We start from the raw sequence: 16,380 nt of genomic DNA, 5'->3' as shown, positions 1-16,380 counted from the left end.
GTCAGCCCAGCATGGCAAGTACGTACCCGGAGGTGCTTTCCTACGACCCGTCAACGCATGAGGCCGAACATTCCGGAAACCGGGTTGAAAGGGAGCTGAGCGGCGGCGGCGAATCGACGAGTGGGCGAGAGGCGGTGGTTCCTGCGAGGAGGTGGCGAGGAGGAATCCGGGCCTGGTGTTTTCAGCGGCAGCCGACCGGGAGACAAGGAGAGAGTTACTCCTGCTTTCCGATTGGACTGTAAGAATGTTTGAATGGGGAGACAGGGAATAAAAGCAGGGGTGCAGGGACAGGAAGGGGAGAAGAGAAACGAATAAACGTCTCTATCCAGATGATGTCCGAGCGGTCGTTTCCTCAAGGTGCCAGCAGATGAAAGTTCTCGCCTTCGGCTTCCTTGGCGGCAGCAGCAAATGTCGCGCAACCAGCGAGGCGAGCAGAACAAACGAGAAGAACCTAACTGGCGCAGTCGAGCAGGATCTGCATGGCTGAACTGAGGAGGACAGCGGGGAGCGACATCGGCCGAGACTGACGACAACCACCTTCAACTGACTACCGCGCTGCGGGACCAACGAAGCAAGGCTAGTCCACCGGATTCCGAGGAGGAAGAGCGCACCGCAAGGCTACTTCAGGCGGGTACCTCTTGATTTTCTGTTGGGCGCAAGCGATGATAAAGCATTACAACTTGCGAGACAGAGAAAGGGACAACTCGGAAATGAACGGGGACGGGGCAGGAAACTTGCAGGCGTTGGGAGTCGCCGACAGCGGCACGGGGGGTCATGGTAGTGGCACGTCAGATACGGCGTCGGAACAGCAGCTAGCGCTGCTACAGCTTCAACTGAAAATTGCTGAGGCGGAAACGGAGAAGCAGCGCTTGATGCTGGAAAGCCAGCGGCTACGAGCCCGTGATCGGGCGGAGTCCAACGAGGGCGATGACAGCCTATCGCTCGGCGGAAGGTTGGAGGAAGACAGGCGACTAAAATTCGCAAGTTTGTTAAAGGGTGTACTGGCACCAATGCCGAACCAAGAGGCACTTGCGCCAATGTGGTTCGAGGACGTCGAGGCAACGCTCGAGTCGTATGAAGTTCCGAGCGAATGGTGGGCCGGGCTAGTTTTGCCACAGTTAAGCGAAAGGGCGCGTGGGCTGCTGTGCAGGCTGACAGCAGAGGAGCGAAAAGCTTACGTTAAGCTTAAGTCAAGCATTTTGGAGGGTCTCAGGCTTTCGGCGGCGGAGTACAAGAGGCTATTTGCGGGATCGAAAAAGGGAGAAAAGGAATCCTGGGATCAGTTTGCCGTGCGGCTTGAGAATTACTTCGACTATTATGTCCAAAGTTCAAAGGTAGGCACTTTCGAGGAACTCAAGCAGCTAGTGGTCGCGGATCGCTTGAAAGAATGTTTGAGCCCGGAAGCGAGAGCGCATGTCATTTGTAATCAACAGGAGGCCTTTTTGCTACCCAATGGTGTGGCTAGGCTCGCGGAGAGATTCGAGGAGAGTGAAAAGTGCAAGGCAGCACTAAAGAAGGCGAATATCGAGGAGTGGCAAAAGAAAGCTAAAACACCTGTAGATATACCCACGGACGGAAAGGGGAAAAGGCGATGTTTTGAGTGCAAGGAAACCGACCACATTGCCAGGAATTGCCCCAATAAGGGCTTAGATGCAAGGCAAGGCACTAGGCCAGCAGGACGACAACAAAACGGTCCAGTGGTCGCGAGAGTGACGGCTTCTGCATTCGGGTTAGGAATAACAACGACAGACAGGTTGTGGCAGTGTAAAGAGCAGAAACAACCCTCACTGGAAACCGTAACGCTTAAGAGCTCGGGTCGTTCATTAAACGCCGTGGTAGACTCAGGAGCAGAAGTGAGCGTCATTAGAAAGGCAGTGGTACCTCATTACAACGGTACGAGTTCGCAGATAAAGTTGACGGGAGCGTTCGGGCAACAGGTGACCGCTGAGTTGGCTTACGTGCCGCTCATAGCTACTGAAGGAAATCCTTACGTGATGTCCGAGGTGGTGCAGCCTGCCGTGCTTTGTGCAATCACAGATAAGCTGCTAGACGGCACGGACGCGCTGATCACGCCCAACGATTACGCACAACTTCTCGAGGAAAGGGTTAAACGTGACATAGTGTCAGACGAGTGTTCAGCAGTCGAGGAGACCGAAGCCATGGTAGAGCTGTCAGAGGAGGCATGCGAGGAGCAACGGGCGATTGTGGGCGTCATAACCGCGGAGAGCAACAGCGAAGGTTCCGAGCCGGTCAAAAGCAAACGACAGGAGTTTCGTGAGGCTCAGGAAGCAGACCCGGCTTTGCGAGACGCTTGGGCGCAGGCAAAGGCCGGAACGCATGGTATGCTTGTTCAGGACGAGCTATTATATCATCAGGAACACCTCGCGGGTCGCATGTGCAAACAGCTAGTGCTACCATCGCACAGGCACAAAGAAGTGCTGAAAATGGCTCACGATTCACCATGGGCAGGTCATTTAGGAGAGCGGAAAACACTACAACGGGTGAAAAGCTCATTTTACTGGCCGCAGATGTCGCGAGACGTAAAGGAATACTGTAGATCGTGTCATGGATGTCAGGTGAAATCTCCGACGAGGCAGATAGATAGGGTACCGATAACGCCACTGGCCAGGCCCAGCGCGCCGTTTCAGACAGTAAACATGGACTGCATCGGTCCCATGGAACCCCCTTCGGCTAGAGGTCACCGCTATGCTCTTTGTGTCGTAGACTTACATACCAGATGGCCTGAAGTGGTATGCCTTCGTTCACTAACGGCAAAGGCTGCATGTGACGCGCTACTGCAGATATTTTCTCAACACGGGGTGCCAGAGACAATTTGCTCAGATCAGGGCACCAACTTTACGTCAAGGTTGACACAGGAGATGTTGCAAAGACTGGGGGCAACACCGAGGTTTTCCACACCTGATCACCCGCAAAGCAACGGCTTAGTGGAGCGCTGGAACGGCACATTCAAAAGAATGCTTTCTCACATTGTCAGTGAACACGGGCGCGAGTGGGATAGGATGATTCCGTTTTTGTTATGGGCATATCGTGAGGTTCCACACGCGACTACAGGGCGGTCACCGTTCGAGCTCATGTACGGGCGGGTGCCGAACGGGCCCCTATCCATTCTCAAAAGGACTTGGTCAGGAGACTGGGAAGTTCCGGAATCTCTGGGTATGCCAGCAGCGGAATATCTTGCGAAGCTCCGAAGTAGTTTGGAAGAAGCTAGCGAAGGAGCCGCCCGTCAAAGTGAAGTCAGTCAGAAGGAGTACGTAGGACGCTATAACTTGAGGGCCACAGACAAACAGTTTGTCACAGGGGACCAAGTATTATGGCTCGAGAAGGAAGGAGAGGGGAAGCTAGTGGCAAAGTGGAAGGGACCGATGACTGTAGTCGGAAAACTGCGACCGTACAGTTATTTAGTTGAACTCGATGACGGTTCACGCAGAACCATTCACGCTAACAAGCTTCGCGCATATCACACCCGAGTAACTGCAGTAGGAGTGATATTCGAGGGCGATCAGGAATTTGGAGAGGTTCCGGTCCCACCATGCGGGCTAGAGGCGCAGGCGACGCTGCAGCCTGACGAAATAGCACATCTGGAGCCCAAAGAGAGAGTCATCAATGGTGTACTGGCCCCACATAGACATTACGCTTGCGCTTACATTGACGATGTAGCGATATACTCTGAGAACTGGAACGAGCACCTGGAACATTTGGACAAGGTGCTTGCGTCACTGGCGAAGGCAGGGTTGACGCTAAACGTAAGCAAATGTCGGTTTGCACAACAAGAAGTGAAATTCTTGGGGCATATTGTGGGATCAGGCAAGCACGGGGCCGATCCAGAGAAGGTTCGGGCGATAAAGGAGATCCCGGCTCCCGAAACGAAGGGACAACTTCGGAGTTTCTTAGGGCTAGCCAACTATTATAGGGACTACGTGCCCGAGTACTCCAAAGTCGTTATGCCTCTGACCAACCTAACTGGCCGACGTATTCCGCAGAAATTACCTTGGAATAGAGAGGCGCAGGAAGCTTTTGACAAGGTGAAAAACTGTCTAGTGCAGGCGTCGGCGTTGCAAGCCCCAGATCCGAGGAAAGAATTTATCCTCGCCACAGATGCGTCCGATTACGCGGTTGGTGCGTGCCTGGCACAGCAGGATCTGGAGGGCAAGGAGCGCCCTATCGCTTTTCTGAGCAAGAAGCTTAGCCCGACTCAGACCCGATGGGCCACCATAGAAAAGGAAGCTTATGCAATCATTTGGGCACTGGGGAAGTTGAACGCTTGGCTTTTTGGCGCTAAAATCAAGGTGATTACCGATCACAACCCACTCAAATTTCTGACTCTAACCACTCCGCAGAGCGCGAGGCTGACACGCTGGGCGTTGGCGTTACAGAAGTATAACCTGGAAATTGAACACAAAAAGGGGTGTCTAAACGCTAATGCTGACGCAATGTCGCGGTTGGTGACTCCTAACGACGATGCATAAAAGGGACAGCGAGTTAAGGGGGGGTACATGCTTTGTCAGCGCGTGCGCTGGGCAGAGTCAATGAGGTACGAGTGACAGTGGTGCCTCACGTGTCGAGTCAGTGAACATGTGTGAATATGCGGTTGTGTGTGTGTGTGTCGCATGTCATGATACAGTGCAACACAGTTGGAGGGGAGGTGTTGGGGCTGAACTTCGTACGTTCGCCGCATACCTTCATATTGTTACCCGCCCCGCGGCCGGCGTACCCGCGCCAACACGGAAGCGGTAGTTCCGGTTGGTGGAACGAATACTGCCTACTGGTCACAAAGGATGCAAGGACTCACGTCCCCCGAGGGGTTCAATTATGGTGCCTTACAGGAGACCGTGGCCTAGCCGGGCTACAGGGACGGAAGGTACACTTGCGCCTTCGCTGTGACAGCCAAAGGCGGCGGCAATGATGCACGGCCAATTGTATTGATGGCCCGTCAGCCCAGCATGGCAAGTACGTACCCGGAGGTGCTTTCCTACGACCCGTCAACGCATGAGGCCGAACATTCCGGAAACCGGGTTGAAAGGGAGCTGAGCGGCGGCGGCGAATCGACGAGTGGGCGAGAGGCAGTGGTTCCTGCGAGGAGGTGGCGAGGAGGAATCCGGGCCTGGTGTTTTCAGCGGCAGCCGACCGGGAGACAAGGAGAGAGTTACTCCTGCTTTCCGATTGGACTGTAAGAATGTTTGAATGGGGAGACAGGGAATAAAAGCAGGGGTGCAGGGACAGGAAGGGGAGAAGAGAAACGAATAAACGTCTCTATCCAGATGATGTCCGAGCGGTCGTTTCCTCAAGGTGCCAGCAGATGAAAGTTCTCGCCTTTGGCTTCCTTGGCGGCAGCAGCAAATGTCGCGCAACCAGCGAGGCGAGCAGAACAAACGAGAAGAACCTAACTGGAGCCTTACGGAGGTCTGCATGTCTGCAACTGCTGATAACTGAGAAATAAATGCAAAGCTGAAAGGAGTGGTACACACCATTCTCTCTCCGCCAGCACCACAACTAGACCGAGCAGCATGCATGAGCCGAGATCGGGAATTCCGGTTGGTGTCATAACAACCGAACATTAATTACACCCAACAGGCAATCAAGCCAAAGAAAGTATGGAGGACTTTATTTGTAGCAATTATGATACAAATGTGAAGAAATAAAGTGGACGAAAAGACAACTTTCCGCCGGCAGGAACCGAATCTGCGACCTTCGAATAACGCGTCTGATGCTCTACCAATTGAGCTACGGCAGCGGTCGTCCTCCCGTCCACTTTATCGGGTATATCAGCGCATTTATCCTGAGAGTGTTGGTCAGCCCTGCTCGTAGCCATGACGGCGAGTGTGGAACACTTCTTTTTGCTTGCTGGCGTCGCTTAGCACGTGATCTTGTTACGAGCTGGCAGCTGACCAATAATCTCTCACATACTACCTGAAGGCATTAAGTCTGCCAGAATGAGAACCTCGCTATGAATTAACGAACTGATCAAACGAAATTAAGCTGTATTTCTATAAAGAATGACGAAAGGGTCAAAAAGGTGTGGTGTCGTTATTTTCTTAAGTCCGGGATATAGTGTGTGATATTTGAAATCTACACATGTAAAGTATTCAGAGGTCATTAAGCATATTGAAGTATTATGAACACGTGCAGCATGCTAATCGCGACGCAGCACATAATTTGATGAGTTTTACACCAGACTTAGCACATACCATGCAGATCTCAGTTCGCTTTTTGCTAAACGTGTGGCCCAGCCTAGTAAAATTGTCAAGGTCGTTTCAAGGGGCGCTCACCTCGCAGTGGTGGTTGTCGTTGTGGTCGGGGTGGTGGTGCGGTATTTTATGCGCCTCGTGGGTCTCGGAGTGGTGGTGGTTTTCGGGTACGGCTCCTCGTCATCCGGGTACGCGTACTCCGACTGCAGCTGGTAGTTATGGTCGTAGTCCTGGTAAGACGGGTAGGTGGGCACCCGTGTGGGCGCCTGCGTGACCCTCTGCGTGGGCGGGTACTTGCTCTCGTACGTCTGCGTCACCGGCGCCCTCTGCGCCGTCACCAGCGCAGGAGGCGGGATCTGTGCGACGAGCGTCTGCTGCGGCACCTGCTGCGTCCTCGGGTAGAAGCGTGCATCTCTGTTGCGCCCACGGCTCGATGGCCGTACGCTCGAGTCACTGAGAACCCTCTGTACGTCTGGCTGAGCAGCCGGCAGTTGCTGCCGCTGCTGGTCCTGCAGGAACGCTCGGAATTCGTTCTCGTTGTTGTAGTTTGACCCACTCGAGTACTGGTAACGGTCTCGAGGGTAAGTAACCAAAACGACGTCCTTGCGACCTCCCACATCAGCGTTGCCCAAAGATGGAGAGCGCGCACCACCGTACACGGACGGAATAACGACGTCGTCTTCGAGATGAGGGCTAGGGGCCGCGAGGATCGCTGTCTGGTCCCTCTTGAACACCTGGTCCGACTCCTTATCTTTCTGATCACCTGTGTTCCGGTAGAGTGGTTTGACGAACACGCTCAGCGAGTCGGGTTGCTTCGGTTCTGTCCGAGGTATAAACTTATCCGGCCGACCGTTGTCCGAGCCAAGCACCTTCCCATCCGAGTTGACCAGCTGCGGCACAGCCTCGTCGTACTGAGGCTGCTGCGGGTCGTAGCTGTTGGACTTGGGCGCTGAGCTCTTGCGCGGCCCCTCGAGGCTCGGCTGGACGGCGTCGTCGGGCGCTTCGGTGCTGTCCTCCTCCTCTTCACTCTCCTCTTCCTCTTCGTCGTCCTCGGGCTTGCTGTCGTCGTACAGCGTCTGATACTCTGGCGACGCGGTGGGCTGGTGTCGCGTCGACGGAGGAGCGGGCGTCGTCGTCCTCAGCGTCGTGGTCGTGCGCACTGTGGTTGTGGTGGTAGCTGTGGTGGTAGGTCGACCTCGGAACCGCGTAGGTCTCGTTGTTTCACCCCCGGACGATTTGCGCGTGCCGCTGCGACGCTGGCTTCCGCCGTACGTCTCCTTCTTGGCTGGTGCCGGCGTCGCTTTCCTCGAAGCTGCGCCAGAGATAGAAAAAACACCACTTTGTATGCGCTATATGGCTCATCCTAAGGAACAGCCAATATACTTGTTTTGTCACTTGTCTGAGTCTTTATACAAACAAGTGATTTGGTCTCTTGCCATTTCTTTCCAGCCCCAGATGCATTTTGTCATTGAGGATTGGCGACTTCGAGATCGATTTTATATGATAAAAGTGCGATCGCTTCGTAAAATGTTTTGCACTGATTGGTGTAATTTAACGAGATACAAGATGGAAGACCATCACTTACCTCCAGCGCATTGCACGTTCCTCGGCCAATCGCATGTCTGCAGCTCGACGCTGAAGTAAAGGCCTCCGGTGCAGCTTTCGTGCAGAGCGTCCCCAAACACGCACACAAAATATTTGCTGCAGTCTCCGTCGTCCGCGTAGTAACCAAACTGCTCCGGGCACTTGAACTCGTCGCTGGGCGCACCGTCTGCGGAACGAATGAGTCCACCAGTGGCGGTATAAGCGGTCACCGAACGCTGCTCATAAATATCGCATTTAAGAGCTCATGGTGTGTCACCAGCAGCCTGTTTTTGTCTCCGCTTTGGTCTCCCAATCTGACCCTCTCATGCTGATTACATTTAGGTTCAGCAAATTTCTTAATTTAATTAACCCAGCTAACCCTCTGCCATACTCGGCTGCATTCCCCATACCTTCGTATCCATCCCGCTACTACAACTGACCAGCCCTTATCTGCCCAACGCGTCACGTAAGCACCACTTATGTTTGTCTACTATATTGCATCGGGTACACCTGTTTTCTGATACACTCTGCTGCATTCCGTCTCCGAATGTCACGCCTATCGCTTTCCATTACATCGCGACTGCCGAACTTTGAGAGTTCGTTTTCTATCCTCCTAGTGTCTGCCCAATACGTCAGTACGGGCGAAATCCAAAAGCGGTAATCTGGCGCTTTAGTAATGTTGGAATGCCTCTCGTAAGCATTCCTGCAGACCTTTAGTCATTGGTGAACTTCCTTCACATCAGTAGGTTTCCTTTCAGTACTTGACCTACATATACATACACTTTCAGAAATTCAGTAGGCTGCTTGCCATTACAATATTATGTAGTTTGTTTCGCTACACAGCTAATTGAGCATTTTCCTTCTATACCGTTCCCTATAGCTGCAGAGCGCAATGTCCTCTGCAAGCAGTAACACGCTGAAATATATTGTAATCTCTATTTCTATGTCATCATTAGAGGCCGGATTTTTAGGCACTAAAAAAGTGCTTTTTAGGCGCCAAAAATAGGCAGGCAAAACAATGTTTTAGGCCTCCAATACCGTAAATACAGGCAGAATAAATTTTTACATAGATGCAAATAATTTCAAAGGAAGATGTGCGTGACCTATAGTTGCGACAGGAAAACAAAAGTTATTGTTTAAGGTGGTACACAGGCAGCAGCAGTTGAACGTAGCCGTGCAAATGTCCTTTGTCTGTCACGCTTTGCAGAACACGGTCTCTCCGCTTATTCTGTAGTATGATGAGTCAAGTTTCTTTCTTGACATGCGCACATTGAATGCATCACTAACAATGCCAATAGATCCCTCGGCTACATACGCAGAAATTTTTCTAAAGCCCCGTACCATTCAAAATTGGTACTCTACAAAACACTAATTAGACCTAAGCTCGAGTATGCGTCATCTGTTTGGGTAAAAAAATATCAACACCTATCATTGAGTCAGTTCAAAATCGGTCAGCACGATTCATTAATTAAACTATTCCCGCACATCTAACGTTTCACTAATGAAACCAGACCTTGGGCAAGTTGATTTGCAAAATCGCAGAAAAAATTCTAGCCTATACTTTTTTCAAAAAAAAAAATCTTTTAACAATATGATTCACTTAAACAGGAACTCATCTCAGAACCTTCACACATATGATCACGTCTTGATCATCAGTATAAAGTTTTCATTCCTTTCTGCCACGCGACTGTTTTTTCGGATTCCTTACTCCCAACGACCACTGCCGAGTGGAACCACATTCCCCCCTCCATCGCCTGCATTGAGGATGCGTCATCTTTGAAGACTACACTAATCGATTATATCTTGAGCTTCTAATTATTAGTATTGTTTGAACATCTATTCTCATTATTTTTGTAATTTTATCTTCTATTTTTACTGCGTTTTTTGTATTACCCGGCCTCTCTGTAACGCCTTCTTGCGCCCTGAGGGTAATGTAAATAAATAAATAAATAAATAAATAAATAAATAAATAAATAAATAAATAAATAAATAAATAAATAAACAATAAATAAATAAATACATGTGCACTGTGGAATTAACACACTCGTACGCCTTTATTTTCGGTATGACTCGGAAAGGTAGAGCGACAGCAGACATCCAGATCGCTAAAAGACCAGGAGGAATGAATTCTTCCTATTGGTCGGTTCGAATCGCGTATAACCAGTATCTCCCCTGGCGGTGAACACCATAAAAGGTCAGTTTCACCGGAAGGGCAAAGCAGTGAATGCGATAATAACAAATTGTAGTGTTATACGAAGTGAGGCTGGCAGCTAACCCTTTTGGATCCGATCTCGCGTAACTACAAAATGCTGGTGTAACAGGATACGGCCGCTACAGGGAGAGATGCTCCTTCGGCACAGTCACTTCGCGTTGAGGGCGCAGCACGTAGAAGGGTATACGAGCAGCCAGCTGATGGCTCCTGAGATAGCGTGCGCGCCAGCGATCGCGACCGCGCCCTTAGAATCAAAGTTCAACGTTGCTGCTCGAGCGACTCCCCCCCCCCCCTCCTTTCTTTTTCATGCTCGTTCAAAACTAGCGGGGCGTTTCCTGTCTGCTTCGACGGCAGGCCTCCCGAGTGGGGTAATGTTATCGCATGCGACCTCCGAGCGACGGAAATGCGCCGGCTCGTTTGATCTGTGCTTCGGCCACGTTCGTCGCCCCCGCTCGCGCGCCTTTACCCGCGGTAGAACATACGGTGCGAGGGGGGCTCTTATCAATTTGGACTTTATACGGGACATGACGGCGACGGGAAAAGCCCGTCGAGAATGTCCATATAATTGTTATTGCAATAAAAGCAAATTACAAACTAAACAAAAGCGGCGTGCACATCACATTTCTCTTTCTTCTTTTGCTCTCGCCTCTCCCCTGACGACTCTCTGCAATTTCGCATTTGCCAACCGCTCGCGCCATGTTAGCGCAATGGCGTATGCTCGCCGGTAAGTCCCATTTTACTGCTGCTAGCGGTTGTTTCCGGAATTTGGTTGAACTAGAGGACTAGGCTGAACCCCATAGAGTTCGAACAGTCAGTGTTGCGCGGTAACATGAATAACTGGCTCAAGCTGGCCCGGGAAGCGAGACTTGAGGTTAAATAGTGTTCATATAGGTGGCAGTTTTGAAAATAGACATCTATAGGCACTTATAGGCCTTTAGGCCCGAAAAGTAGGCATTTATAGGCACTATAAAACACTATAAAAACCTTCCTTAGCCTCTAGTTCATGCTCATATATCGAAGTGGCGCGATAGGAGTGTAAGGAACAAAATAGGCATTTGCCTAAAATCCGGTCTCTAGTCATCGCAGTCCATTTACTCGAATTCTATGCCTGCGGCACGATGAGAACAACGTTGCGGACATTTGTTTTTGCGCGATCTCTTTCTCGATGACCTTTTTAAGAAGAAAACCAAAAAATGTACACGTTTCCAGGTGATCTGCGGTCCAGAAAACATGGTTGATACCTCCGTCATAGGAATAACACGAAATTACTACCGCGCCTTCATAGATGAGGAGGAGGAATGCCCTGTTATTGAAAGAAGCGGTTTAGTGGGCCTAGGCCTCCCACGCGGAGACGTCGAGGTCTTGCCTCTTCACCGCCTCGCGGGCTTTCTCGGTAGCCCAAAGTTGGTCGTCGAGGTAGGAGCTGCACAGGGCGGCGTTCCATCTCTACGAGCGGGTCTGTTGTTAATGGACGGGTATTGGGGTATACATTCCCACAGCATATGCGGAAACGAAGCTACCTAGGTCTTACAGATCTTACAAGTGTGGTTAGGATAAATGCCTGGGTATTAGTGGGTGTAACGTTGCGCATAAAGGAAACAGACACGAGAAGAGACGGCGTAACACACAGCTTTCGACAATTCATTTCGAGCAGAGTGATCTCTTTACACTTGATGCACATAAATGCGCATGTCAGGGGCGTAGCCAGGGGGGGGGGGGGGGGGGTTGGGGGGATTCAAACCCCCCCCCCGAAAATTTTCAATTTTGCTTGCATATATATACACGCACACATACAAACGCACGCACGAACATACATAAAGCATGGTTGAACCCCCCTCCCCCCCGAAAAAAATTTCTGGCTACGCCCCTGGCGCATGTCCCAAGGAACACCATCCAACACGTGCACGACCACTCAAAAAAGCAATTTCTTTTGCTGACAATTCTATAGAAGCCTCACTGACGCACCTATCTTCCAATTGTGAGATATTACACGCTTCTATGACCATAGTGAGGCAAAAAAAAAAACCGGGGAAGGAAAGATGTGCACGCGGCTGAACCTTTTAAAGCTCAGAAATATGTAGAAAAAAGCACCAATGATCACCTAGATGTGCTACTTAATGTCAAAACGCATAAAATTCACGCACCCCTAAGGGTTATAGTTTCTGAACGCGACTTGTGGCAGAAGACAATCGCCTTGTTTTTGCAGGAGAAACTAAAAATTCTGCCAGTTAATGACCCGTTTCTTGTGAAGAATTCAAATGATGTATTGCGTTTTGTGAGCGCGCACCCGTATAAAAATTTTAGAGCGTTTTCTATCGACATTACATATCTGTGCTACTCTCTCATGGTGATATGCTTATCTGCGTAGAAAGAGCCATTGACGAATACGGAGCGATAGCCTTCCAAAGCGAGACACGACTTGCAAGCGGGAATTTTTTAGAGGTGCGGCAATTTTCTGTCGGATATAGATTTATACAGTGGGAAGACGGCTACTTTCTTCAAAAGATGGGCATATGCATTGGATCCTGCATTGCCCCAATTCTGAGCGATCTGTTTTTATCGCATCTGCACAAAACACTGCCTGACGAATTGCTACCAAGAATGGTGTGCTAGGGCTTCAGATACGTTGATGAGTATATGTTTCTTTTAGAATACAGTTCATCCGATTTTAACCGAGAGGTCTTAAAGGTTTTGTTCATCGCGGAAAAATGTCTGAAATCCCTAAAAACCGCTCACGAAATGCCCACAGACTCAAGCATCCGGTTCCTAGACTTTAGATTCTTTTTTAATGACAATCATTTGTGTTGGAGCTACGAACTCCGAGCTAGCAAACTCATTCTCCCTTATAACTCTGCACATTCGAAGTTCATCAAGCGGGGTAAATCTCTGCTTCAGATAAATCGTGCACCCGCCAAATGGATAGTTGCTTCAGCCAACAGTGCACTCGTCTCACTGACGAGGGTAGCGCCAGTGTGTGTGTCTTCTTCCCTTCGTCCTTGTCTTTTCGCGCCCACATCCAAGTACTACGTCTCACTGAGGTAGGTTACCCGAGACAGTTGTTGATATCTGTTGCCGAAAAGCTCCTCAGGAAAATAAGGGTTTTAGTAATGCGACACAACTAGCCTAGAAAGAAAAATAAAAAAAACCGGCAGATCCCACGCACTGTGGGAATCGATGTAATGCGAAGCAGCCAGCAAAGAGCTGCATACATCGCCTTGTTTGTCTTTGAGCCAATGAAATAATTTATGCCATGGCATCTAGTTCACCATATATCGCATGTTTGCATTCACGCATGCATTCCCAATCTGGTATATACCATGCTTATGAAATACAGTGCATGACCTGTCATTTATGTTCATCACGCACTCGTGTCATGCCATACAATTTTTTGGTATATATTCAGTTAACGAAACGGCCGGAAGCGCACCATGACAGGGTCATGTAAATCATATCGTTCATGATATGCATATAACATGATCCGCATGTTCGGACCGGTCATTTATGTTCGTCATACAGTCACATCACGCAATGCCAATTTTGGTGTGTATCAAACGAGCGAAATGGCCGAGAGTGCACAATGAGTGTGGCATGTATATCATGCCATACATGACATGCATGTCATGGTTTTCATGTTACCACCTGTAACTTATGTTCGTCATATAGTCGGGTCCCGCAATACCAATTTTGTTGCATATCAAGCTAGCGAAACGGCCGCGAATTCACCATGAGCGTGGCATGTAAATCGTGACATACATTACATGCATGTCATGGTTTTCATGTTACCACCTGTAATTCATGTTCTTCACGCAGTCAAAGTGCGCAAGACCAGTTTCGGTGTATATCAAGCTAGCGAAACGACCGCGAATGCCCCATGAGCGTGGCATGTAAATCCTGACATGCATGCCATGGCTTTCATGTTACCAACTGTTATTCGTGTTCTTCTACCGTCACATCGCGCAATACGAATTTTGGTGTATATCAATCTAGCAAAACGGCCGCGAGCACACCGTGAGCATGGCATGTAAATCATGCCGTAAATGATATGCATGTCATGGTTTTCATGTTACCACCTGTTATTCATGTTCTTGATACAGTCAGATCGCGCAATACCAATTTTGGTGTATATCGATCTAGCGAAACGACCGCAAGTGCACCATGAGTGTAGCATGTAAATCATATATGTCGTACATGACATGAATGTCATGATTTTCATGTTACCACGTGTCAGTTATGTTCGTCATACAGAAATGCCTCGTCATACCAGTATTCGTATATATCCATTGATTTAAACGGCAGCTAGCGCCCCGAGACCATGCCATATAAATCATGTGGCACATGACACCTGTGTCATGATTTGCACGTTAGGACCTGTCATTATGCTCGTCATGAACTCTTGTCACGCCATACAAATTTTGGTATATATGAAATTAACGGAACGGCCGTAAGAGCCCCAAGGCCGTGGAGTGTAAATCATGCTGTTCATGACATGCGTGTCACAATTTTCATGTTATGTCTTGTCATTTATGCTCGTAATACGGTCCCGTTATGCCATACCAATTTTGGTATACATCCGAATAACGAAACGGCCAGGAGAGCAGAAAGTCGTAGGCGGCTAGATAGATAGATAGACAGATAGACAGATAGATAGATGCGCTCAAAGTCGCAGAAGTTCGCTAAGAAATGCTTCGCATTCAATTGTTGTGGCAGTGCATGCCCCCAGTTGCGATAAGAGCAGTGGCGCCACGCCGCTCGACATTGATTTAGAAGCCTAAGCATTGTCAGCAAAAGAAATTGCTTTTTTGAGTGGTTGTGCTCGTGTTTGATGGTGTTCCTTGGGACATGCGCATTTATGTACATCAGGTATAAAAAGGGTCATTCTTCTTCGAAATGAATTGTTGAAAGTTTGGGCCCTGTGTGTTACGTCGTCTCTTCTCGGGTCCGTGTCATTTATAACAACAGGCCCAAATTGCAACCTTGGTGAAGTCTGGGTATATTTTGTGGTACAGATGCAGTGACGGGTACGTGTTTGTCTGTAACAGGTGGAGGGTGGTTGCCTGTGCTCTGTTTAGCTTGTGGTGAGGGGTGGTAAAGGCGCTTCTTTCGAGATAAAATGCTTTCGTGATGTAGAAGTAATTGATCTTTTATTGTACATTGCTATATATGAGCTTGCACAATGTATGTTGGTGTTTGGCAGCTATAGCACCATTTGGCGTGACTGCACCAACGTTGACGCCTGGTGGCAGTACAGGCACACTGGTGTCTAACCTGAGGGACCACTGTATAATTTGACTGACCACCCTATATATTTGAAGTACTTTTGACTTTTAAACATAGCTCGCGCTTGTAAAAAGTTTACGGATCACTATCCGTGCATCACACAAGCAAACTTACAGGGCAATATAAGGTTGACGTCATGAACCACTATTGGTCACATTTTTTAGGAGAAACAGATGTAAATGACGCATTCAACGATTTAATTAAAAGCATATACCAATATGTACGCTAGAAATTTTCCAGTGCAGACATCCAAGAAATAACAAAAATAAGAAAGCCTTGGGTTAGGCACGAGCATGCAAAAATGATAAAAAAATGATATTCTCTACCATTTCTTCTGACGTACACGGTCCGAATTAACACTACAGGCATTAAAAAAGTTTAGAAACAGACTGAATGCTGAACTGAGAGAGGCAAATGCAATGTGCTACGAGGAAGTATTCGTAAAGGTTTCCAGGCAACGGCCAGAGATCGCATGGCAAACGATTGACTCTGTTTTAGGTCACCTTAAAGACGTTACGCGCCTAACACAGATAAAATTAGGCTCATGTGAGATAACAGGCGCAGTACTTTCCGATTAGTTTAACTGCTATTTCGTAACTGCGCAAAGTGATATATCTAGCGACAATGGTAGCACGAAGCAAACAGCCCACTGCAATGTTATTTGCAAAAGCGCATTCTTCGCGCTTACCGATAAATGTGAAGTATACAGAGTGTGGATAAGATTGAAACACAGTAAAGCTTTGAGTATAAATATTCTGCAGATTAAACCTACAAAATATGTTTTACAATTTATTGTTCTTCCGCTGGTGCACATCTACAACTTAGTTTTAGGGACTGCAATTTTTCCAAGCGCAATGAAGTGTTCTAAAACTTGAGTCATTCATAAAGGTGGTGATCAAAGTTTTGCGTATAACTGCCAACCGATATCGGCACTCCCAGTTTTTAACAGCGAGGCTGTTCAGGTCGAGGCCTGTCCGTCCGATGGCGTAGCGCTGATCATGTGGCACCGCAGTGTGGCGAGAGTGAGGCTCGGTAGGAAGGGGAGGGCTGCGCCGTGCCGAGAGTGGCTAAGTGGGCTTGACGGGTGAACCAATGAGAGGC

The 16,380-nt window shown here is 49.0% G+C and overlaps 1 protein-coding gene across 1 annotated transcript in view; it reads right to left on the bottom strand.

The window, feature by feature from the left end:
- LOC119374604 (uncharacterized) overlaps nucleotides 1-16,380 on the bottom strand; it is a 316,867-nt gene that overhangs the window by 58,497 nt on the left and 241,990 nt on the right. The window contains exons 2-3 of the mRNA XM_037644774.2: nucleotides 7,792-7,977; nucleotides 6,288-7,518 (exon numbers count right to left, since the gene is read on the bottom strand). Coding sequence (XP_037500702.1) covers nucleotides 6,288-7,518; nucleotides 7,792-7,977 — 1,417 coding nt within the window. The remainder of the gene's footprint in view (nucleotides 1-6,287; nucleotides 7,519-7,791; nucleotides 7,978-16,380) is intronic.

Source organism: Rhipicephalus sanguineus, chromosome 11 (genome assembly GCF_013339695.2).
Source record: "Rhipicephalus sanguineus isolate Rsan-2018 chromosome 11, BIME_Rsan_1.4, whole genome shotgun sequence".
NCBI lineage: Eukaryota > Metazoa > Arthropoda > Arachnida > Ixodida > Ixodidae > Rhipicephalus > Rhipicephalus sanguineus.
Note: the sequence above shows the minus strand (reverse complement) of the source record. Positions and strands in the feature narration are given on the sequence as shown.